Genomic DNA, 25,944 nt, shown 5'->3' on the forward strand with positions numbered 1-25,944 from the left:
TGAGAGGCCCGCGTACAGCAAAAAAAAAAAAAGAATGTATCGATGAGTAATGTAGAATTTTAAAAAATGCTTTATTGCTATAACTTAGATATTATAAAAGGCACATATCTTAATTGTACAGATCAAAGATTTTAAAATATGTTTACCTCATTTTCTTCTCTCCTCTACCACTACCCCTCTTAAAGATGTGGCCAAAGAGGCAGGTAGCCCAGGCGTTGTCAGCAGCTGTCTTGTAACGCTAGCCTTAAGATGAAGACATGGCAACAGAAGATGGAAAAGAGGAATCTGGGTCCTTGGTGACATCACTGAGCCACTAGATCAGACCAACCCTGAAGCTTACCCTACTATTTGCATAGGTCAATGAACCTACTTTATCATTTAAGCCAGTTTGAATTGGGTTTTGTGTTACTTAGAACTGAACACATCCTGGTACAGAAAGGCAAGGGCATTCATCCTAGATAATAGGAGCAGTGAGAGCAAAGGTAGAGAGGAATGAAACAGCTCGACCCTTAGAGGAACTGCAGGCCGGTCAGCATCTGAGCATGAAACAGGAGGAGGAAGGTGTAAACAATGAAATTTGCCCAACATCAAGCCATCAGCCACTACAGTCTCCCACAGCTGCGTGTCCTGAGGGAAATTCAGGCCAGAGAACAGGACGCTGGCCCTAGATAGTTAAGATGCATATCAAAGGAATAATTTCAAGGAGCCCAACTCTTACATCTTCCCATACATGGAAAAGCACTAAAATCATTAACTTGAGGGCTTCCCTGGTGGCGCAGTGGTTGAGAGTCTGCTTGCCGATGCAGGGGACACTGACTCTACCCAACAGGGAGTAGGGAAGATGGAATTTTTTGCACAAAGCAATAACTTGCTTCAATTTTTTTATTTTAGATAGGTCACTAGAGGATTAGAAATGGTTGAGACTAGGGACTTCCCAGATGAGACTAGGGACTTCCCTGGTGTGTCCAGTGGGTAAGACTCCACGTTCCTTATGCCAGGGGCCCAGGTTCAATCCCTGGTCAGGGAACTAGAGCCCGCACGCATGCTGCAACTAAGAAGTCCGCTTGCTGCAACAAAGATCCTGCGTGCCACAACTAAGACCCGGTGCAGCCAAAATAAAATTTTTTTTTAATCTTCATTTAAAAAAAGAAATGGATGAGACTAAAGGCTGAGAAATGGATTAGGCCAGGAAAGAAATTGTGAAAACCTAAACAAAGTCAGTGAGAGTAGGTTAGGGGACAAATATAAGTGAGATTTCAGAAGTTGAATATACATAGCTAGGTCACCAGTTGGATGTAAGGAGTGAGGGGGAGGGAGGAATCAGGGCTGATGCCCATCTTTCTAGCTTGAGCTACTGGCAGTCAGTGAAAGCATTCACTGAAATGGGGAACAGAGACTAATGAGTTCCATTTTTGGCATATTGAGTTTCAGGGGCTGTGGGATGTGCACATGTGGTTTGGCAGGTACAGCAACGTCTGTCTCACATGGTACTTTTAAACTTTTAAAATCAATTGCCAACATTCTGTGATTAAATTTTTTGTATAAAAATTCAAATTTATACTTTCTCCTGAAATATCAGAAGATCTGAATAATTTGGGCCGGGATTCTCATATGATGATGTCGGGGAGGAAGAAATTTTCCTCTACTCTTCTAGGTTTTTCTGGCTGGTCTGAGAGTTACATTGACATGAGACAGATTAACAAGAGAAAAATCACACAAAAGTTTAACAACATGTATACATGTGAGAGACCCAGGAAAACTGAGTAACTCACCAAAATGGCTGAAACCTCACTTTAAATACTGTTTTCAGCTAAAGACAAAAGAGGATGTTGGGGATAGTGGTTTGGGAACTTGAAGGGGAGAAAGGCAACTGACATGGAGATGAAAAAGCAAATGCTTGGTAAACAAATGTTTTCCGGAATATGCAGGGACAGTGGGACACAGAGAGGAATTTTAACAAACAGACTTTGCTAGATTCCTCCCCGTCTACACACCTAGGTCATCTGTATAGTTATCTATGGTGATGGTTCCCTTCCTGGAACAGGTCCTCTATCCACATTTTTCAGGCAGTTAGGGGGAAGGTCAAAGTTTCTTCTTGAGTTCTTTGGAATTTGATTGTTTTCAGCCTGAAACAATCTGCATATCAAAGAGACATTTTGGGGTGGCAAATTTTGTTCCCCTACAGTAAATTTTTTTTTAATACAGCAGGTTCTTATTAGTTATCTATTTTATACCTATTAGCGTATACATATCAATCCCAATCTCCCAGTTCATCCCAGCACCACCCCCTCACTCACCCCCTTGGTGTCCATACGTTTGTTCTCTACATCTCCCTACAGTAAATTTACAATGTCCTCAAGTGCTTCTATTCGCCATAATCACACCCCTCCCCGTTATCTTACACGCAGCAGGCTCTATCTGGTCTGATCTGGGATCTGAATTTGCAACCCCTCTTATTGATGCAATTGATGTCAGAGAAGTAAGTATCCTATGAATGAAGTTCCCATCATTCCCAGGTGCCTCACTTTCTAGGTGCGTTTCTAGTAGCATCTGGAGCCCCTGCTACGACCAACCACTCTTTCCTTCTGTAGCTGGGCTTGAAGCTTCAACTATGTCCCCAAAGGGGTTCCTGGTTTCCAGGTGCCACTGCCTGTAAGTTCTGAGCATTTGCCCCTTCCTTTGTCTTTTTTGCCCTTGTCCCTTCCAATACCAGAGGGGTAGGCCTCCATCAGACCAGGAAAGGAAGGGTCAGAAATCCATCAGCCTAGTCAGGGCAAACTGGGCTAAATTGGAGGAAGCTAGTTACCGCCTTCCAGATACATCTGCTTATGCAGGGCTGCCACCAGTGCTTTTATAAAATTGTAATAGAGGCAGTTACGTCACAAGTCTACTTTCTTTTCTTAGCCCCTCTTGTCTGCCCCCCCACACACACACACTCACATGTACATGTTCACGTGGTATCCTCCAACTGGTCAAAATTGTCCTTCTACCCAAATCTCCTTCCCTGCTCTGAAATAATCTTCTCTCCCCAACTATATTACCAAGTCATTTTCTTTTTCTTTTTCTGCACATTCAGCCTCTCTAAACAGCTGTATGAGTAAATTTTACTCAGACAGTAGTTGAACTTGAAAAACTCAGGCATTTGAATTGAGAAGTGAGTAAAATTGAACACTGCTGCAGATTCTGGCATTACGAGGGAGAAGCTTCCTAAACGACATGACGAGCGGGAAATATGCGTGCACTGGGGCATCTATAGTCAAATGCGTTTCTGAGCAGTCACTGAAGAATTTTTTAAGAGGTCTCAGTGGGGCTCAGGAGCAAAGACTGCTGGAGTTGTGCTGGGTATCTGCACACAGAAGCTTGGCACGCATGCACGTACTTTATGTCTGAAAGCATGCTGTTCTCATTAGCAGTAATGTCAATGCCTGCTCATGAACACTAAGGAAATAGAAGCCCTTTACTTCCTTTCCCTGGAATTATTGCTTCCTCTCTTGGCTTTCAGAATTATAATTGAATCTTATACAGGAAAATGTGTCTTCCGCACACTGGCCACATTCATGCTTATATTTAGAACAGACCCTCTCCTTTTCTCTATTACCCATAATATCTTATAGATCTTGTGTATTTTTTCTTTTTTGGCCGCACCACGTGGCCTGCGGGATCTCAGTTCCCCAGCCAGGGATTGAACCCATGCCCCAGCAGTGAAAACGCCCAAGTCCCAACCACTGGACTGCCAGGGAATTCCCAGGTCTTGTGTATTTTTAAAAGGACATTGCTAACAGAACTGGTGGTGGTGATTATGTTTTGGAGATGGTGATGGTGCTGTGATTTAGCGTCATTAGCAACAATATTTTAAAAAATGTTAAAATAACGATAATAAAACCTAAATCCCACCACCATCACATATTTCCATTTTTTTCCTATAGCTTCATTGTGTCCATATTAAAGTCTTTCATATTTTTTATACTCTTATTATCTTTTTTTTTTTTTTTTTTTGGATAGAAAATTCTTACTTTACTTCATCAACAAAGAAGGTGAGGGGACTTCCCTGGTGGCACAGTGGTTAAGAATCAGCCTGCCAATGCAAGGGACACGGGTTCGAGCCCTGGTCCTGGAAGATCCCACATACCGCGTAGCTACTAAGCCCGTGTGCCACAACTACTGAGCCTGCGCTCTAGAGCCCGTGAGGCACAACTACTGAGCCCGTGTGCCACAACTACTGAAGCCTGCACGCGTAGAGCCGGTGCTCCAAAACAAGAGAAGCCGCCGCAGTGAGACGTCCACGCACCGCAACGAAGAGTAGCCCCCGCTCACCGCAACTAGAGAAAGCCCACACGCAGCAACTAAGACCCAACACAGCCAAAAATAAATAAATAAATTTATAAAAAAAGAAAAAAAACAAAGAAGGTGAGGATGAAACCAAACACGTGGAACTTTGTGAATTTTCAATGTGACAGTATTCGTATCTATTTTACTAAGAAACAGGAAAACCATGTGCGTGATGTAACCACTGGAACACGTGTCCACAGGCAGCTTCTCATATTTTTTGTGCTTTGTCACCACCACACTGGTGGGCGTACCTTTACTTCTTCACCGGAATGGAAATCAGGTTACCAGAAAGCTCTTAGGAGAAGCTTAAATTCTGTCTTGTTTAACAGAGGTGACTTGGAGACTCTCCAGGCTTGGTTTATTTATATGGAGATATGGAAGGGTCTAGAAAGTAGCATTCTCAACTTTGAAGGGACAAGGAGTCTGTTCCACTCTGCTGACATGAACTCCCGCCTCCCCCTAAGTGGTGAGATCACCCAGAGAGCTGGGAGAATCAGCGTCAGGCAAAAAGCCTGCTGACCACCGGAAGAGCCGACCTCCCCATTCCAGCTCCAAGCCGGCCTTCTCCTCTATTTTTGCGCTGCAGCGGCTGGTGGCTGTGGCCTGGAACTGACACAGCATCATGGCGGCCGCCCGCATACGGACTGCCGGAGACATGCAGACGCGAAAGCAGTCAGCACAGAGCTAGGGGTTTCAGCTCTTTCTTGTACTTGTCTTTTGTCTGTCTCCTTTGGTAATCACTGCTGCTGTGACCTGAATAGGTCCTCATGCCAAGTGCGAACTCGACCAGTGGCTGGATCTGCAGCCCTTTCGCGCTTCTCTCGTTTTCAAGGACAGTTTCCCTCTGGTGCTCTAATCCCACCCTTTCCAATCCCTGTGTGTCTATACTCCTATTGTCTCTTAAAAAAGGAAAATATCTGGTAGTCGGTGGTGTGGTTGGGTAATTGTGGGCGAGCTGGCCATCCTTCCCACCGTGCCTTAATCAGACTTATTCAGTTATCAATACAACGTTAATCTTTACTGACTGCTGAAATTCATGGATATGACCTTAAAGAGCAATTTAAAACACCATCTCCAATGGGTGTGTTTTCTTCCACACCATCAGGAAATTAACTTAATTCTCAGAGGACACTTACCAGGTGTCCCACCGATTTAACTCAATTCTGACACCATCTACCTGGAGATAGCCTCAGATGCCACAGGTTAGTAGCCAAGTCCCACCAGACTCACCCGCTTCAAATGCCAGTCGTACGTCCAGCTTGTTATGTGTGCTTCTGATTAACTGGCTGTAAATTGAAAATTCCCACAAGCTCCACCTCAGGTTTGATTGATTTGCTAGAATGACCCACGGAACTCAGGAAACCAGTCTACTTACTAGATTAACAGCTTATAACAAAGGATATTAAAGGATACGAATGAACAGCCAGATGAAGAGATACGTAGGGTGAGGTCCCCAGTGCAAGAGCTTCTGTCCCCGTGGAGTGTAAGGCCCGGAATGTAGCTACGTTCACCAACCTGGAAGCTCTCTGAACCCCTTCCTTCGGCGTTTTTATGGCGGCTACTTTATGCAGGCGTGATTGATTAAATCATTGGCCATTGGCCAACCTCCAGCCCCTCTCCGGAGGTCAGGGGGTGGGACTGAAATGTCCAACCCTCCAATCACATTCCCCTGGCAACAAGCCCCTAACCTTAGATCCTTTCCAAAAGTCACCTCATTAACATAAACTCAGGTGTGGTTGAAAGGGGTTTGTTATGCGTATCTATCAAGGCACCTTAATTGCTCTTAACACGTAGGAAATGCCAAGGATTTTAGGAGCTCTGTGCCAGAAATGAGAGGAAGACCAAATACAGATTTCTTATTATAAATCACAACATCACGCCAACCCTCCAGGTTCTAAACAGGGAATGTAACCTTTAACTCTTTGCTTCTCAACTCTTGTGGAAAGCTCAGGTTTAAGAAAGATCGTTCAGGTAGAATTGCACGAAAGCCCTAATCCAAGCATTATTATATTTTACTCCTCATTAAGCAGGTGCCTGAGTATGCTGCCTAACTTTGACTAAAATCTACTGTGTTGAGCTCTTAGTGTACTTCAAAGGATGTTGTTAGAATTGGTCATATCAAATCTCAAAACAAGAAGTATTAATGGAAATATGTGAAAAATGTGTGTAATCTCAAAATTCAAAGAAAGTTAAACAGTGAGGTGACTATTTTTGCTTTTCAGATTAGCAAAAAAAAAAAAAATTTTTTTTTAATAGAGAATGAATTAAGGCAACCACAAGTGGTTTGGTCTGGCTGGAGTATCAAGTGTGACACCAGAAATAACAAGAGGTAGTCAGAGACCCAATCTCTTCATTGATGCATGCATTCAACAAATATTTATTAAGGTCGTACTCTGTGTCGGGCATGGGGATAGATGATGAGGACACAATGGTCAGCAAAAATAGATATGGTCCCTGCTCTTGTAGAGATTACAGTCTGGTGGGATAGATGGACATCAATCAAGTAATTACACTAATTAATGTAGTGTATACATTAACCCTGACTAATTAATGCAGTCAGGGTTGGGTGTTATGCCACCGGGACCACTAGGTGTCCCCATATCCATTCACTCCATCTATAGGAACAGATCTCCAGGTTCACTGCCAGGCATATGGCAACCAAAATAAAGGCTACTTTTCCCAGCTTCCCTTACAGCTAGGTGTGGCCACGTGACCAACTTCTGATCAGTAAGAGGTGAGTAAAAGTAATCATTGGAACTCCTGAGTCATACACTTAAAAGGAGTGATTGTGCCCTCCCTTCCCTCCTTCTCCCTTCCACCGGCTGGAATGCGAGATGGTGGTGAATCATCTTAGAGCAGGCTGGTAAGCAACAATCTAGAGATGTCAACGCAACAAGGCAGAAGGATCCTGGGCTCCCGACAGAACAGAGCCTCCAGACAAGTCCTCAGCTCCAGGCACACAGTGTATTTTGAGCGAAAAATAAACTTCTATCACATTAATGTCACCAGAGTCTCTGTTGCACCAGCAGATCCATGTCCTATCTAATACGTATTCTAAAAGGAAGAGAGTTCTCCGAGGAGACACAGTAAAGGGTCATGACCTATGCTTATTTGAAGAGTTGAGGCAAGAGCTTAGATTGATGGATGGGTGGACTTAACCAGCTGGGGGGTGGGGTGGGTAGGAGTGGCCTGGGGGAGGCTTGTTTAAAAAACTGAAAGAAGACCGCTGTAGCTGTAGAGCATAGAGGAAAAATGTAGAAGAATGATGGTGGGAGCTGGCACTGGGTTTGGAGGGCTTGAAAGCTGTATCAGAGATGTCAATCTTTAGTCTGAGAACAGTGGGAAACCATTAAAACGTTCTAAGCAGGAGAATAAGATGATCAGATTTGTGTTTCAAACACACTGCTCTAGCTGGGATCAATGTTAAGCTCATGTCTGGATAATACTGCAGTAGTTGAGGGAATTCCCTGGCGGTCCAGTGGTTAGGACTCTGCACTTTCACTGCCATGGCCTGAGTTCAATCCCTGGTCAGGGAACTAAGATCCCCTCAAGCGGTGCAGGGCAGCCAAAAAAAGAAACAAAAAAAAATGCAGTGGTTGAGAGAGAAATTATGGTGCCTTTTCCTAGTGTTGCAACCCCTGTGAGCCCAGGGCACTGGCACAAGACTGTTCATGGCAGCGTTGTTGTTTGTAGTAGACAACATGAACAAGCTACAACTGCTTGCAGTAACAGTGAAAGAGTCTCACAAGCACCCTGCTGATCCAAAAAAGAAAAATGACAGAGGTCAAAGAACACGTGCAGTATAATTTCATTCCTATGGTTCAAAAGCAAGCACAACTAGTCTACATCAGCTCTAGGGTGCCACTAATTGTAAAACACACCATTATTTTATATTATTGTATTTATATTTTATACTTCTTCTAGGAAAGAAAAAACGTGCTGCCAATGAAACCTTGACAAGCCATCATCAGAAGCATGTCTCCACTTCAGACATGCTCAAATATAAAAAAAGAGAACTTCTTGGATTCACTAAAGTGAGATATATCGTCTAGTGATTCATCATACATAGGTGGTACAACTAAAAAGAAAAGCAAAACCATTATCACAGAAATCAGGATAGTGGTTACTTCTTGGAGAGAGGGTTGGTTTTGTAACCAAGGAAGGGCACACAGGAGTGGAGAGGGTTCTGGAGAGCAACAGTGTTGTTGAGTAGTTTATGATCATTCCTTAAACTGGGTACAGAGTTTGTACATTATTTTTGCATGCCTGCTGTATCTCACAAGCAAGCAAGCAAGAAAAAGACCTAGAAGAGTGGTTTGAAAGATGGAGAAGTAGAACTAAATGGAGAGACGTGATAGGTGGGAAGGGGTGAGGACAAAGAATCTGAGGCTGCAGAGTGACGGAAAGGTAAGAGGGGACAAGCCTAGAAGCGGGAAGATCAGTTAAGCAGAGAGAGAGATCTAAGCCTGGCCTGGGTAGCAGCCTGAGAATAGAAGCAAGAGAGCAAATGGGAAACATGCCTGAGCTTTAAAATAACCTGGACTTGGATCTGACTCGATACTTTGGTGGATTGAATTATCTTGATTATCATCCTCATAGCCATCATTTGTGGAGAGATGACTGCACCTCAGGCACTGGCACCTTACATGCATTGGCTGGTAATCCTCACCATCACCTGAGCTGGTAAATGTTATTATCAGCCGTATTTTAGAGTGGAAAATGGAGGCATAAATCACACAGTTTGTGGCTGAGCCAGGATGCAAAGCCAGGCCTGACCAGTACACCCGGCATTTATTTACCAGTTGCCTGTCACTGGACTCAGGTAGCAGAATAGCTTTTCTCTTGTGTCTTGTGCACAAAGATTGTGTTACTGGGCAACATGCTTTACCCAACTTTCAAAATGAGGCAACCTGATCCACTGAGATCTTCTTCCATCCTTCAGTCACTCCGTGCTGAGTCTTTCTACTGTTTCCAGTGGAGAAAGACTCCTGGGTCGGCCTCTGGGCTCACCCATAAGTCATGGGGCCAGAAGCACAGTGTGAGGGGCAGGGTCCACCATGCCTCTTTGGCTGTGTAAAGAGGTCAAATGGTAAATTACAACTAATCGAGATTTAGTTTAAGCCATGATATATAAGCAATAGTGGGTGTTTTAGAATGCGTGGTCAAAATCAAAACTACAGTGAGGTACCACACCACACCAGTCAGAACGGCCATCATTAAAAAGTCCACAAATAACAAATGCTGGAGAGGGTATGGAGAAAAGGGAACCCTCCTACACTGTTGATGGGAATGTATATCAGTGCAGCCACTATGAAAAACAGTATGGAGGTTCCTCAGAAAACTACAAATAGAACTACCATATGATCTAGCAATCCCACTCCTGGGCATATACCCAGACAAAATTATAATTCAAAATACATGCACTCCTGTGTTCATAGCAGCACTGTTTACAATAGCCAAGACATGGAAACAACCTAAATGTCCATTAACAGATGAATGGATAAAGATGTGGTACATATATACAATGGAATATTACTCAACCATCAAAAAGAATGAAATAATGCCATTTGCATCAACAAGGATGGACCTAGAGATGAGCATACTACGCGAAGTAAGTCAGAAAGAGAAAGACAAAGACCATATATCACTTTTATGTGGAACCTAAGATACAACACAAATCAACATATCTACAAAGCAAAAACAGATTCACATATATAGAGAACAGACTTGTGGTTGCTAAGGGGGAGGGAGGCAGAGAGGAGGGGAGGATTGGAGTTTGAAATTAGCAGAGGCAAACTATATATGTAGGACAGATTAACAACGAGGTGTCCTACTGTATATATAGCACAGGGAACTATATTCAATATCCTGTGACAAACCATAATGGAAAAGAATACGAAAAAGAATATATATATGTATAACTGAGTCACTTTGTTCTGCAGAAGAAATTAATACAACATTGTAAATCAACTATACTTTGATAAAATTTTAAAAGTAAAATAAAAATAGAATGCATGGTTATAGACAGTGGACACTCCTTAAAATGGGAAAAATAACAGTGCTTATCTCACAAAAAAAAAAAAAGAAGTCAAATGATGTTGTTTGAACCCTCTGATTCTGTGCTGTTGTTCCTGGGGGCTTATTAAGGATGGGAACTGGTTCAGGAAACTGGTTCTTCCATTAAATTAGAACAAAATCTTTTCCTGTAGAAAATCCCCAAAGGATGAGTGGATCAGGAAACATGCTCACCTTCCGCAAAAGGCCATGAAGATAAAAAGTTCTGATAAACAACAAACACACAAACAGCCATGTAGGAAAGGAGATGGGGGATTGCTGAAAGAAAGGGGGAAGGATGACAAAGGCAAATTCATCATTTGCCCTTCACGATTTAGCAGAGCCTGCTCCAAGAATAGGCTGACTTTCTTAGTAAGGCTTTCCTGGTCTTTGTTATTGATCACACAATACCAAAAAATATTCAGGACAGCTTCCTGCTTATGGTTAGTAAGGAAGTGGTTTTTCTCACATGCAGAACACCCTTTTTGTTTAGATTACACTGCCTTACTAATTTGGAAAAGGTGTCCCTAATACATGGCAAAATTTTTGATGGAACTCACCCCTCCCTTCTCTGCCCTGCTCTGTGCCCTGGGGGCTGACCTGTAAGGATAAAGCTTGCTTCCACGCCTTCTGGTTCCACTGGGTTCAGCCAGCGGGGACCCCAGCAGGAGATCTGAGGGAGGAAGCAGAGTGAAGTCCCTCCCTGTGGGGTTACTCCTGGCTAGTCTAGCTGCATAAAGGATGTAGGGGATGTCCGCTTCCGTCAGACAGACCCTCTACCTCCCAGTTCCTGTACATGGTCCCCTACCCTTGACCTAAAGCAATAATGGAGTTCCTCTGCTCCTAGCCCTGGGGTCCTGCACTAATCTTCATGGTTTCCCCACACCCGGGCCTCGGTAAACTCTTTCTTTACTAAAGGCTCCTTAAATTATCCTAATTTAAATGTGCCATGTTTTCTGCTGGGACCCTGACTGACAGTAATAATAACTTACAGGTAAGAGCTTTTAAAGTTTCTCATTAATTTATTTGTACTTGGTTTACTCTTTCTGAAGTTGTTTTTTTTTTAAAAAAAACAATAGACCATGGACACCATGCAAATGTCCATGTTTGATTTTGAGTCACCATGCTGCAAGTGGAAATGAACAATCTCTTTATTCTTGTCACTGGCATTTTTTTTGTACCCTTTGTGTTTTTGTTTTCATTTTCACCTGTTGTTCTTTGAGAGATTTTTATTGTTAGGTAGTGTTAGGGCATGAAGCCACTCTTTCCCATTTGATCTTTGCTTGATTCACTTTTTAGCCTCTAATTTCTGGACTGACAAGCCTGTGAAGGCCCTGCAGCCAGGGAAGTGTTTTCTATTTGTATCCTCCATGCACAGCACCTGGCACAGAATAGAACTCAGGGCAGATATTTTGAATGAAAGGAGAATCATATCTATTCTTGCACACAGTTATTAGGGAACAAAGATCATCAGACAGTACTCTTCTCAGAGAGATGAAGAAGTGTGTCTGGGTAGAAGGCAAAGCATGTAAGAGCTTGATCAGGGACAGTCAGAAGCTGAGATGCTCACAGACTTACATTGCCTTACAATTTCCCTTTAAAAATTCAAAGATGACCACGTTTTCTTCCCTCTGAGCAAATTATCCCTCTTAAACAGTCATGAGTTAACCACATTAACTTACTTTTAACAAAAAGGAGAAGAAATGGCTTCTGTCTCATACATTTCAGCCGTCTTGTCCCCAGTGGGTTGTCAACTTGAAGGATTTCTTTTACATTCCTAATATCCCACTATTCTCTGTGAACAAAAATTTAATTTAAAATGGAAAGTGAGGGTTTGGGTTCATGTCTAATTTTTGACTCACATTATTTAAACTCTCTATGCTCTAAGAACATAAAACACCCAAGATAAAATTAGAAAGTAATAGAATTCTTTAAGAGGGTGAATCATGTTTTAGGTTTTCCTGTTTCCTCAAGCCATGGCCTTTAGAGATGATCCAGTCCAAACCTGTCACTTGACAGGTGAGGATGATAAAGCCTGAGGTCAGATGCGTGATAGATCCAGGTCTGGGATCAATGTTTCCTGGCTTCCATCAGCAAACCAACTAGAGCCAGGGCTCTGTGCACCTGGACTAGACCAGTGACAGAGAACTCTGCCCACCTGGTCATGACCCAGTCACGATCTGAAGCCCACCCAGTGGCTGACAGGCACTGGCCAGACCCTGGAGCTGGCACAGCAGTACAAGCAGTAGTGACTGGTGACAGACAAAGGCCACTGACATAAAAAAGAGGCCTGAAAAACAAACAATCCGATTGAAAAATGGGCAGAAGATCTGAATAGACATTTTTCTATAGAAGACATACAGATTGCCAACAGGTACATGAAAAGATGCTCAACACCACCAATCAAAGGGAAAAGCAAATCAAACCCACAATGAGATGTCACCTCAGATCTGTTAGAAGGGCTATTACCACAATGACAAAAAATAGCAAGTATGTTGGAGAGAATGTAGAAAAAAGGGAAATCTTGTGCCCTGTTGATGGGAATGTAAATTGGTGCAGCTTCTATAGAAAACAGTATGGAGGGTCCTCAAAAAATTAAAAATAGAACTACTGTATGATCCAGCAATTTCACTTCTGGGTATTTATCTGAAGAAAACAAAAATGCTAACTTGAAAAGATATATGATCCCCAATGTTCATGGCAGCACTATTTACAATAAATACTCAAGACATGGAAACAGTCTAAGTGTCTGTCAATGAACGAATGGATAAAGAAGATGTAAGATATATATTTGTACACACACACACACATATATGTAAACAATGGAATATTATTTTTCTGTAACAAAGAAGGAAATCTTGCCATTTGTGAAAATATGGATGGACTTGGAGGGCATTATGCTAAGTGAAATAAGTCAGACAGAGAAAGCCAAATATGATAGATATGATCTCTTTTATATGTGGAATCTAAACAAAAACAAAAACCAAGCTTATAGATACATTGAGCAGATTGGTAGTTACCAGAGGCCGGGTGTGGAAGGTAAGAGAAATAGGTGAAGGGGGTCAAAGTTAAAAAAAATTTTAAAAATTTTAAATTTAAAAAGTTAAAAAAGTTAAAAAAAGTTAAAAAAATTTTTAAAATATATGTATATATATGAAAATGAAGATTAAAAAAAAAGCAGCCTAGAGGCTCTGATTTCCACTCTAAAGCACTGGAAATTTCCATCTTTGAGTAGTTTATAAAAGAAAACATGGGACTTCCCTGGTCGTCCAGTGGTTAAGAATCTGTCTTCCAATGCAAGGCACATGGGTTCGATCCCTGGTCAGGGAACAAAAATCCCACATGCTGCGGGGCAACTAAGCCCACATGCCGCAACTACTGAGCCTGCACGCTCTGGACCCCACACGTCACAACTAGAGAGCCCACCCACCGCAACCACTGGGCCCACACTCTCTGGAGCCTGGGCACCACAACGAGAGCCCGTGCACCACAACAAAAACATCCCACACACCACAATGAAGATCCCACATGCTGCAACTAAGACCCAACACAGCCAAATAAATAAATAAATATAAAATTATTAAAAAAAGAAAAAACTGTCAATATAGTGTGATTACTATAATATATTATATAAAAAAAGAAAACATGGAAGTGGGACGTTAAGGGAGACAAATAATATTTATGGTAAACCTACCATGTTCCAAGTTCTCTCATCTTACCTGAGTACTATACTCTTTTTGGAACACACTGGGGCTCTTGCGTAAAGGAGCAGAATTCTGGGTGAGTCCACATCTCAACTTCTGTTAGTTTAACTAAATAAGTATAACGCCAATGCCCGTTTCTTTTTTTCAAATTAATTTTAAAATTTTTATTTACAGATCATTTAAAATAAATTTTTAATTTCAGAATTTAGTTTTAAATTTACAGAAAATTTGCAGGAATGGTTAAATTCTTGTATACCTAGATTAACCAATTTTTAATATTTTACTAATTTGCTTTATAATTCTCTCTGTATATGTGTGTGTATGTGTACATATATAAAATATGTTTGTGCATATATATTTTTTCTTCTAAACCACTCAAGAGTAGATTATATACACCATGCCCCTTTACCCTTTATAAACAAGGATATTCTCTTACATAAACATAGTATAATTATTAAAATCAAGAAATTTAATAAGGAATTTGAATTTAGTATGTAGTCCACATTTCATCTCAATTGTCCTAATAATTTCCTTTATAAACAATTTTTGTCTGGGCTAGGATCCAATGAAGGATTACTTATTTCATTTAGTTGCCATGTCTCAGCCTTTCTTTGTCTTTCATGACATGGCATTTGGCAAGAAAACAGTTATTTTATACAATAATCTTCAATTTGTGTTTCTTTAATGTGTCCTCATGATAAGTTCAGTGCATTTTGCCTGCAATGCTAGATGAATGGCACTGTGTTCTTTTCAAGGAATCCTATCGGGAGACACATGATGTCCACTTACACTTTATTGGTGATATTAACTGTGACTGCTTTGTGAAGGTGTTTTCTCATTTCTCGACTCGATAGTTATTACTTTTCCTGTTGTAATTAATAAGTAACGGTGGAGGATACTTTGGGTAAACACTTCCTTTCTCTTCAGACTTTCCCTCCCTAGATGTAGCATCCATTGATGATGCTTTTTTTTTTTTCATTGATGATTCTTGCCTGAATAAAACTTCACTGTGATGGTTAAAATCTGGTCATTTTGTAACTCCATTATTCCTTCTAACTTCATTACTAGTTGGTATTCTACTGTAAGAAAGAATACTCCCTTCTCTCCTGTTTCTTTATTCTTTTATTTACTTACTTGTACACCTCTAAAGACTCTTCATATTTTAATAGATAATAATCTATTACTGTTCTTATATATTTTGATGCACTAAATGACCTGGTTTTGGACAGTGAACATTTCAAGCCAGCTTTTGAGTGTTTTTTTCTTTGTTTGTTTTTGGGTTTTTTTGTGGTACGCGGGCCTCTCACTGTTGTGGCCTCTTCCGTTGCAGGGCACAGGCTCTGGACGCTCAGGGTCAGCAGCCATGGCTCACGGGCCCAGCCGCTCCGCGGCATGTGGGATCTTCCCGGACCGGGGCACGAACCCGTGTCCCCTGGATCGGCAGGCGGACTCTCAACCACTGCGCCACCAGGGAAGCCCGTGGGTTCTATTTTATATAGACTGACCAGGGAAGGACTCTCTGAAGAAGTTATATTTGAGCAGAAAATTTAATGGAAAGAATGAATAAATTATGTAAATATCTGGAAGACATTTCATGCTCAGGGAAGGATGATTGCAAAGATCAGAGATAAAAATGTGTTAAACATTTTGGAGGAAAAGTAAGGAGATAGTGTGGCCAGAAGCAAATGAAAGATGCCAACAGAAGTAGGCCATGAAGTTGGAAGGGTGGACTTTGGGGACCAGAAGATGCCAGGTCTTATGGGCCAAATGGTAGGATTTCATTCTAAGGATGATTAGATGGGCCATTGGAGGGTTTGGGGAATGAGAGACAAGAGTAGAAGAGTAGATGTCAATTGTAGGGGCTTCCCTGGTGGCGCAGTGGTTGAGTCCGCCTGCCGATGCAGGGAACACGGGTTCGTGCCCCGGTCCGGAAAGATCCCACATGCCGCGGAGCGGCTTGGCCCGTGAGCCATGGCCGCTGGGCCTGCGCGTCCGGAGCCTGTGCTCCGCAACGGAAGAGGCCACAACAGTGAGAGGCCCGCTTACTACAAAAAAAAAAAAAAAAGAGGGCAAAGGACAGCCCAGCAATGCAGCGCTGTCCCCTGCCTCACCTCCGACAACTCTCTCTCTCTCTCTCACTTTTTAACTCCCAGCTATACCTGAAAAGAAGAGGAGAAACCTAAGCCTGGAGCCAGACTCAGGATCCGACCCCAGCTCTGCCACTTACTAGGTGCATAACCTTGAATAAGTTACTTTAATTTTCTGTGCTTCTTCTCTATCTTCCTCACCTGTAAAATGGTGATAATACTAGTACATATCTCTTAGATTGCTGTGAGGATTAAATGCTTTATTACTTGCAAAATGCCTAGAAAAGTGGCCACCATCTGGCATGATAAGTATCAGTAACTATTAGGCGTTCTCAACATCTTGAATATGCTGTATCTCTCTCACCTCTCTACCTGGTACCTGCTCTTTCCTATGCCTGGAATATAACACTTGGATTAATTTCAAACTCATCCTCCAACTCTCAGCCTCCATGTCACTGCCTCCAGGAGATCTTTTCCCATCCCCTAGACTAGATTCAATTCTCCTCTTGTCTCTTGCCCCACCACTCTATTCTTCCCCTCCAACAATGACCCCCCATCATATTTTCCAATAATCACTTGTTTTGTTGTTCGATTTTCTTACTAGATCAAAAATTCTGTGAAGGGAGGAGCTATTCTTGTTTGCCTTGTTTACCTCCACATCTTCAAGGCCTAGCACAGTACCTGGAAAAAAAAATAGGCATTAAATAAACACTGAAGAAGTCTATTCATCTAGCAACCTTCTAATATTAGCAAAAGTCCCCAAAGCAGAGAGTGTAGTAACCAAGCATCAGAACCATGTTACGACTTTCTTGGGTCCTAGTGCTTTTGCTTTCATGGGCCCCCTTTCTGCTTCAAAAATACATATATTAAAAAGTATATTTTAGGGACTTCCTGGTGGTCCAGTGGTTACAACTCCACGCTCCCAATGCAGGAGGCCCGGGTTAAATGCCTGGTCAGGGAACTAGATCCCACGTGCTGCAACTAAGAGTTTGCATGTCACAACCAAAGATCCGACGTGCCACAACTAAAGGAGGCTGCATGCCACAACTAAAGATCCCATATGTCACAACTAAAAGGATCCAGCATGCCGCAACTGAAGATCCCACACGAGGCAACAAAGATCCCATGTACCACAACTAAGACCCAGAGCAGCCAAATAAATAAATAAAACTTTTTTTAAAGTATATTTTAGGGGGCTTCCCTGGTGGCGCAGTGGTTGAGAGTCCGCCTGCTGATGCAGGGGACATGGGTTCGTGCCCCAGTCCGGGAGGTTCCCACATGCTGTGGAGCGACTAGGCCCATGAGCCATGGCCACTGAGCCTGCATGTCCGGAGCCTGTGCTCCACAACGGGAGAAGCCACAGCAATGAGAGGCCCACGTACCACCAAAAAAAAAAAAAAAGTATATTTTATAATTGACTTGGCATAAAGATGAATATAACCCAGACTAGATTCATTATTATATATTCATTGTCATTATATTTGTTTTTTAAATTCTGATTTTAAGAGAAATTAAAAATTTTAAACATTTGCTTCTATTTTTATAACATTTTATATAACAAAAAGCAGTGCTTGTAAAAAAATTCACACAAAGTTGCTAGAGAGCATACAATTTCTAAAAATGTCCTGGGTTTTTGCTACATTCAGTTTTCTAAGGATGTACTCAAATCAGTGGTAAAATGCAGACATGATGTGATATTTTATGATCTTTGGTAAAACTACTCTCATTATTTTGTCTCCTCACAGTATTAACTCTGATATCCACTTGGTGTAGGGTCTGCTATCACTAGGATGTGAGAAAAACATTAAGGCTTGATCTAAGTATCTCCAACTGACAGTCAGAGCCCCTTAGCCCCCCATCCCCACTTCATATCATGTATCTACACAGCAAGGCAGGGTAAGAGCTCAATGGCCTCCAATCTGCGGTCTTGAAACCCTCCTCCTCAATCAGGCAAGAAGTAAACATTTGGGGGCAAAGGTGGAAACTGAGGCCATCTCTGCAGGAACCTGAGTGGCCTTGCTGTGGTGTGGTCAGGCCAGTGACCCTTAGCATTTAAACAGCTAATCCACTTACCACTAAGTAGATCCCACTGGTTGGTTGATGATGGCTGCTGATGTGGTGGCTCCTCCCCCAAAACATAAAAAGAAAAGAGGGTTCGGGGTCAACACTGAAGGGGGAAGGGCAATTTTAAAACATTTTTGAGGGCCTTAAGCACTGTGCCCACTATGTCTAATAGATAAGTTGCCCCACAAGTATCAGCAATGGAAGGGTTAAAGCAATGGAAAAAACAAACACAAACTGTAGATACGGAGAACAGAGTAGTGGCTACCAGAGAGGGGTGGGGAGAGGGTGAAATGGTAAAAGGGATCAACCATACGGGGACAGATGGAAACTAAATCTTTGGTGGTGAGCCTGCTGCAGGGTACACAGAAGTAGACATATAATGATGTACACATGAAATATACAACGTTATAAATCAATGCCACCTCAATTTTTTAAAATTAAATTTTTAAAAAAAGCAATGGAAAAAGTGAGAAGGGAACAAAGGGAGTTAGAGAATCTGAAATTAACCTGACTTCTGGGATGAGTCAGACTGTGTAGTTGTAAATCAACAAGAATGCTTTCAGCTACAAGTAATAGAGTCCTGACTCCAACTCACTAAACCAATAACAGGACTGTCCAGAGGTATGGCAGGGTCTGGCTTAGTTAACTCAATGACTCAACAGTGTCTGCAGAGTTGCAGGTTCTTTCTAATTCTCTATTCTTCTGTCCACAGCATTGGCTTCATCTAAAGTCTGGTTCCCCTTTGGTCATCAGATGATTGTCAGCAGAAATGGAGGCAATATCCTCCTTGTTTATATCCAGTGAGCCGGCCAAGGAATTTTAGTATGTTTTTGCCGTCTGACTGAGCCAATTTCAGTCATGTGCCCAACTGGACCAATAATTCCCTGGAGAATACCCCACACTGGCTGATCTAGCAAATCAGGATCCATTCCTGGAGCTAGGGCTGTGGCTATAGCAGAACAACATCAAGGAATAGGGAATGTCTGATAACCCATTCCCCAGCTCTGGAACCCCCTCAAGAGTTCAAAAGTTACAGAATGAGCTATCATACATGAAGTATATAAAAAATATTTACATCAAGTAATAAAAGTATTTCCATCAAGTATAAAAAAGGGTCAAGGGATCTTTTATGCAAGGGAGGATCTTAAAGATTTATGGAAGTGTTTTTAGAGAAAGCTGTGCTGTGACCCTCAACCCAAACCCCTCCTCTTAAAGGACGAAATGGAGGTGGGTAAGGACCTGCCCTCCTACCTCAAACCTTAGTGAGTGGGGATTGCACAGAGCATTGCAGAGAGCTTAATAAATGACCCCTACATTTGGGTGGCACATGGTTGGAACTGATGCTTAGAAAATTCAGGGGACTCTCTATTGGTGACATTATCAAATCACAGACCTCCACAATGCAAAATCCAAGTCAACACTCAGTCTTCATCTTATTTAACAGATCAGCAGATCAAAATTGTGGAAAGAGTTTCTTCACCTGACTTCCAATAGGCCAGCGTTCCAGGTTTTCCTCTTACCTCCATGGCCACTCTCTCTCTTTTGCTGGCTCCTCCTAAACCTCCCACTCCCCGATGAGGGAGAACCCCAGGGCTCAATCCTTGGACTTCGTACTTTCTCTCTCAACACCCCTCTCTACGTGTTGGCAACTTCCAAGTGTCGATCTCCGGCCCAGGAGACCTCTCCTCATTTATCCAGTGCCTTTAGGAAGTCTCCACTTGGATGTCTAATGATATCTCAACATGTCCAGAACGAAGTTCTTGGTTTCCCCCCCTAAAACGTGCTCCTCCCTGACTTCACCATCTCAAGTAATGGCAACTCCATCCTTCCATTTGCTCAAGCAAAAAAGTTGGAATCATCCCTGACTCCACTCTCTGTCTCATATCCTACATACAACCCATCGACAAAAGTATTTTCGGAGTTGTCTCTACTTACAGAATATATCCACTGTAGGTCACTTCTCACCACCTCCTCCATCATCTTTTACCTGGATTACTTCAAAAGTCTCCCAACTTCCTCCTTCCTTTCCTACTTAGATGATCACAAAAAGCTCCCTAGTTTTTTCCAATGTCTAAGCAGATGGCTGCCAGAATAAGACTTTTTAAGATGTGAGCTGACATCATTCTCCCACATAGACCCCTCCAGGAGCTTTCCATCTCATTCAGAGCAACGGCCAAAGCCCTACCAATGGCCTATCAAACTCTACCGCACGTGCCTACCCACCGCCAACGCATACACCTCTCTGACCTCATCTCCCCTCACTCACTTCATCTGAACAGCTCCCTGTTCTTCCTTGACCCCTGGGTCTTTTCATCAGCTGTTCTCTCAGCTACAATGCCTTTACTCCCAGAAAGCCACATGGCCTGCTCCCTCAACTCTTTCAAATATCATCTTCTCAGTGGGGCCTTTCCTGACCACTCTATCTGAAAGCACAACCATCACTACCTCCTCACCCGGGTCCCTACACCCTGCCCTGCTTTATTATTCTTCATGGCACTTACAAAGCATGCTCACTTCTAAAGTAATTTAGTTGTCAGTCTCTTCCCACAAAAATATAAACTCAATGAGGGCAGGGATATGTCTTGCCTGGGTTGTTAAATGCTGTATCCCCAGCATCTAGAACAGGGCCTGACATATAGCAGGAGCTCAATAAATACTAGTTGAATGATTGCAGGAATATTGCTTTCTATAGTTAACCTATTATTTGAATATTTTCTAAGAAGAAAATGTTTGTTTATCCATTCAACAAATATGGATTCAGAGCAAATTCAAGCCTAAGTACTATGCTAGGTGCTGGGTCAAGAGTGCTGAGCAAAACTGAGCTGACTACCCTGCCTGGGATCATGGAGTTGAGTCTTGTGACAGATGATTGATATAATGACAAAAGGAGTGTCAAGAACTGGAAGGAAGGGACACAGGTAGACAAAAGCATATCACAAAGAAAGCTGGCCCTGCCTGGATGAGGTAAAGGTGGGTGGAGGAAAGGGATCTGGGGGACCAAGACAGCCACAGGAGACTGGAAGCCTGGCTCCATGTTATATAGTTTCTGCAGAATTTTACTCAGGACTGCCTCTGTCCAGTATCAAAAGTGTAAGAGGGGCTTCCCTGGTGGCGCAGTGGTTGAGAGTCCGCCTGCCAATGCGGGGGACACGGGTTCGTGCCCCGGTACAGGAAGATCCCACATGCCGCGGAGCGGCTGGGCCCGTGAGCCATGGCCGCTGAGCCTGTGTGTCTGGAGCCTGTGCTCCGCAACGGAAGAGGCCACAGCAGTGAGAGGCCCGCGTACCGCAAAAAAAAAAAAGTGTAAGAGGTGTGCTTCATGCTACCTGATGATAATTCCCTGGGAAAGTAGCACCTGAGCCAGTGAAGATCCACACCTGTTACTGATAAGGGGTAAAGGTCGGGTAATGTGGAGGCATGGGGCTGAGGTAGAGGGAACCGTGTGGGTGAAGGTCCTGGAGTAGGAGGGAGTATGGCACATTCCGGAACACAGAGAGCAAGGGGAGGGTGGTGGGAAAAGGGGCTGGAGAGGGAAAGGGTGGGCAGGGCCTGGCATACTCTCCGAAAGATTCCAGCTTTATCCCGAAAGGCATCAAAAGCCACAGGAAGGGCCTTGTTTGTTTTTGTTTTGTTTTGTTCCATTTGCACTGCAGTGACGTGACAGGACCTGTATTTTGAAAGTATTATTGAAACTACCTTTGTGGAGGATGACTTACCTGAGGTACCTGACCAGGTGCAGGACAATCAGTCAGGAGGCAGCAGAGGAGTCCAGGGGAGAAATGCTGGCAACTTGTCCCAGAGTAGAGGCAGGAAATGGAGAGAAGTCGACCGATTGAAGAGGCTGTATTCTGGGCTATGTGTCTATGTGTGCTCTGGGCTGAATTGTGAACGTTCAAAATTCACATGCTGAAGCCCTAACCCCCAGTACTTCTGAATGCAACTGGATTTGGAGACAGGGTCTTTAAACAGGTAATTAAGGTAAAATGATGTCACTCAGGGGGGCCCTAAACCAATATGACTGGTGTCCTTATAAGAAGAGGAGACTAGGACACACTCACAGAGGGAAGATAATGTGAAGATACAGGGAGGAGAAGGCCATCTACAAGCCAAGGAGAGAGGCCTCAAAAGGAACCAAATCTGCTGACACTTTGATCTCAGATTTCTAGCCTCCAGAACTGTGAAAAATAAATTTGTTGTTTAGGCCACCCAGTCTGTGGTATTTGCTATGGCAGTCCTAGCAAACTAATACACTGTGCAAAAAAAAATTTAAGTGAAAAGACTTCCCTGATGGAGCAGTGGTTAAGAATCTGCCTGCCAATGCAGGGGACACGGGTTCGAGCCCTGGTCCGGGAGAATCCCACATGCCGCAGAGCAACTAAGCCCGTGCGCCACAACTACTGAGCCTGTGCTCTAGAGCCCACGAGCCACAACTACTGAGCCCACGTGCTACAACTACTGAAGCCCGCACGCCTAGAGCCCGTACTCTACAACAAGAGAAGCCACTGCAATGAGAAGCCCGTGCACTGCAACGAAGAGTAGCCCCTGCTCGCCGCAACTAGAGAAAGCCTGCGCGCAGCAAAGAAGACCCAACACAGCCAAAAATAAACAAATAAAATAAATAAATTTAAAAAAAAAGATTTTAAATGAAGAATGAAACCTTTGAAAAATAAAAACGTATACTCGATTTATTCTAACTGAAATCAGGGTGGTATATGATGGTAAAGTTCAAGCAAAGGAGCCTTTCTTCAGTGTTCCCAGCAATGGCTTCTGTAATACAATTGTATCGTCCCTAAAACGAGTAGTAAGAAATACAAGTAATATAAAATGTTAGATGCTTCTATTTTGTAAGACTTTTATAAGAATTTTATCTTACTAGGAGAAAGCCATTTAAATTGAATTGGTTTTTACTTTCTCAGTTTTCTAGCCTAGCGTATGAAATCTTCAAACATTAGATATAATTTGTAACAAAATAGGTAAAGAATATGCATTATTAATGTTTATCTTAAAATAGTTACCAGAAGTGAAACGTGCAAAATTTCATTGCATTTCTAATGCAAATATCTAAAATTACATCATTATTATCCATGGAGGCAGTCACTGAGTTATACCCAATGGTCCTACAGTGCTTTCACCCAAAGATCATTCAACATATTAACAATGAGCATTACTTTTAGCAAGGTATGTTGGAAGGAAAAAATAAAATTTAAAAAGGGCTTTCTTTGGTGTAAGTTTTCTATTTTTTCCATATTCCACAGAAAGAAGAAAGAGCAAAATATCGAAAACCAAAAAGAGGTGAAAAAAAGCCTTGAACATCTTAATCTTGAATCGATATTTTTAGAAGCTGTGAATCGCTTGTTTCAAATTCTTAACACATCTGTTACTGCAAAAGGTTAAGGAAGTACAAAATGACTTGAACAATACCTTAGAAAATCGTATTTCCTTGAAGGAGAATGATATTGTTGTATTCACAGTCTCTACAACCAAAATACAAAATACAAAAAGTTATTGGCTAACATCAGGTGATTTTTTTTGTTTGTAGTCCACAGTGCACCTCTTACAATTTTACTACTGGCAGAAGCAATCCCAAGCAAAATCGTAGAGAAATAATGAATCTTATACCCTGGCTACGATTCTCCTGTGGCTTCCTCTGCCACACTGAGCCCCTCTCAGTATCAGCCTATATCTCATCCCTTAGCGGACACAAACTTGTAAGGCCCACTGGTCTCAATAATGAATGAATGATGAACAAGCTAGTGCTAATATGCTTCATCCCAAGTTAGGTATGTACATATTTATTGTTGCTGCCTCTTAGCAGGGAATGATAAAGAAAAATCTTCCTAAAGGTGGAGGAGAGATTTGGGAGGGCAGCCAGGATACCAAATCTCCTTCCAATCCCACCACCGAGAAGCCTAGCTATGTAGTCACTTGAAATGCACAGCCATGGGCCTGGCCCTGAGGAAGCTGTGGGACAGAGTCAGAAATGCAGGAAAAACCACACTCCACTGACCCAGTCAGAAACAACAAAGCAGTGAACTTACAGGGTAGGGCTAGAAAGAGAAATGTTCTGAACCTCTAACAAAAGCAGTATTGACCAAAAATCTTTCTTAAAGTAATATAAATAGTCAAGTGCAAACTGTATTGATTATTTTTCTCCAAGTTGGCTAAAGACAATCCTTACCAGCAAATGAATAGATTATGTCTACATCTATACCTTCATTTCTCACAAATAAGCATTTATTTATTTGCTTCTGGGAGTATTGTTATTAGGGGTACTAATACATTAAGATGTTGGTTCTTGAACTTAGTAAAGTGATCATATCTTCATGATCTTATGATCCTTCATTCAAGGCTAATCCAATTCAAATTTAATAGTTCAACCAATATTTATCGAAAGCCTACTATGTACCAGGGACTGGGGATACAAGGGTTAGTACAATACCATCCTTTCCCTCAAAGAGTTAAAGTCTTTTGGGGACACAGACATGCAAAGAAACCATTCCAAATACAATGTGCAATGAAAAGATGCAGTAAGGATAAAGGCAGGATAGCATTTTTGTTAAGAGTGATGGCTCTGAACTGCTTGGATTTGAATCCCAGCTCCTCTACTTACTCAGTGTGTGACCCTGGACAAGTCACTTAACTTCTCTGTGCCTCAGTGAAATGAGGCAGTGGATAATAACACCTACCTCATAGGATTATTCTGAGAGTGTCAACTGAAAAAAATGCACAGCCTATAGTTAAGAATTATGCTTTATTCGGTGGACGTACTGAGGACTTAAGCCTGGGAGACAGTCTCTCAGATAGTTCTGAGGCACTGCTCCAAAGGGGTAAGCGAGGAGCCAGAATATATAGAAGTTTTTCCAAAAAAAACTGAGGCAGTCGGAACATCAAAAGATTACTGTAAATTAAAGAAAAACCAGACCTCTCAAGTTCATGAATTTAGCACTTTTCCATGTATGGGAAGATGCAAGAGTCTGGGCTCACTGAATCATTCCTTTGATGTGCACCTTAACTATCTAGGGCTGGTATCCTGTGTTCTCCATCCTGAAACCCCTCAGAGTCTACCATGGTGGGGGGGAAAGGGAGGGAAGGGAGGGGGCGGCTGCAGTGGCTGAAGCCTTGATGGCCACAACATTCTTTGTTTACTGATATGGCAGGTGACATTCTCTGTCCACAAGGGCTATATAAGTTAATACATGTAAGCGCTCAGAACAAGGCCTGGAACATAGCACTCATTAAATGTTATTAACATTCAAATGTCATTTATTATAACATTAAATGTTACTCCTTTCTAGACCCCCCTCCCATGACATCTTGCAAATAATAATGATAATGTTATGAATATTATAGTTGATGTTAATATTATTGTTATTGTGACAGTAGGTCCGTCACAAAAGATGGGAAGGAAGGCAGGGGGTACATTCCAGGTGGCTGGAAAAAGAGGAGCAAAGGCAGGAAGGTGAAAATCAGTATAGCTTACACGTATGCCTGCAAGGGGCTCAATGTTATTAAAGCAAAGAAGCAGCAGGGGGCTTCCCTGGTGGCACAGTGGTTGAGAGTCCGCCTGCCGATGCAGGGGACACGGGTTCGTGCCCCAGTCCAGGAGGATCCCACATGCCGCAGAGCGGCTGGGCCCGTGAGCCATGGCCGCTGAACCTGCGCGTCTGGAGCCTGTGCTCCGCAACGGGAGAGGCCACAACAGTGAG

General features: G+C 42.5%; 1 protein-coding gene and 1 long non-coding RNA gene across 4 annotated transcripts in view; both read right to left on the reverse strand.

The window, feature by feature from the left end:
* Positions 1 to 4,364: 4,364 nt before the first annotated feature.
* LOC113631445 (uncharacterized) lies at positions 4,365 to 22,429 on the reverse strand. Of its 2 annotated transcripts, none has more exons than XR_003437326.1 (4): positions 21,955 to 22,429; positions 16,776 to 16,855; positions 12,066 to 12,178; positions 4,365 to 9,398 (listed from the first exon to the last, which is right to left on the reverse strand). It is a non-coding gene; the product is annotated as an uncharacterized LOC113631445 (long non-coding RNA). The 2 variants fall into 2 exon arrangements; XR_003437325.1 differs by lacking the exon at positions 21,955 to 22,429 and adding an exon at positions 18,248 to 21,425.
* A 467-nt stretch (positions 22,430 to 22,896) lies between these two features.
* Positions 22,897 to 25,944, reverse strand: part of LY96 (lymphocyte antigen 96) — a 31,544-nt gene continuing 28,496 nt past the window's right edge. For both annotated transcript variants that reach the window (XM_027127889.1, XM_027127890.1), the window contains 2 exons: positions 23,660 to 23,712; positions 22,897 to 23,027 (listed from right to left, as the gene is read on the reverse strand). In XM_027127889.1, coding sequence (XP_026983690.1) covers positions 22,929 to 23,027; positions 23,660 to 23,712 — 152 coding nt within the window. In that variant the 3' untranslated portion in view covers positions 22,897 to 22,928. The remainder of the gene's footprint in view (positions 23,028 to 23,659; positions 23,713 to 25,944) is intronic.

Source organism: Aethalodelphis obliquidens, unplaced genomic scaffold (assembly GCF_003676395.1).
Source record: "Aethalodelphis obliquidens isolate GAN/ISIS:26980383/991018 unplaced genomic scaffold, ASM367639v1 scaffold33, whole genome shotgun sequence".
In the NCBI taxonomy this organism is placed as follows: Eukaryota; Metazoa; Chordata; class Mammalia; order Artiodactyla; family Delphinidae; genus Aethalodelphis; species Aethalodelphis obliquidens.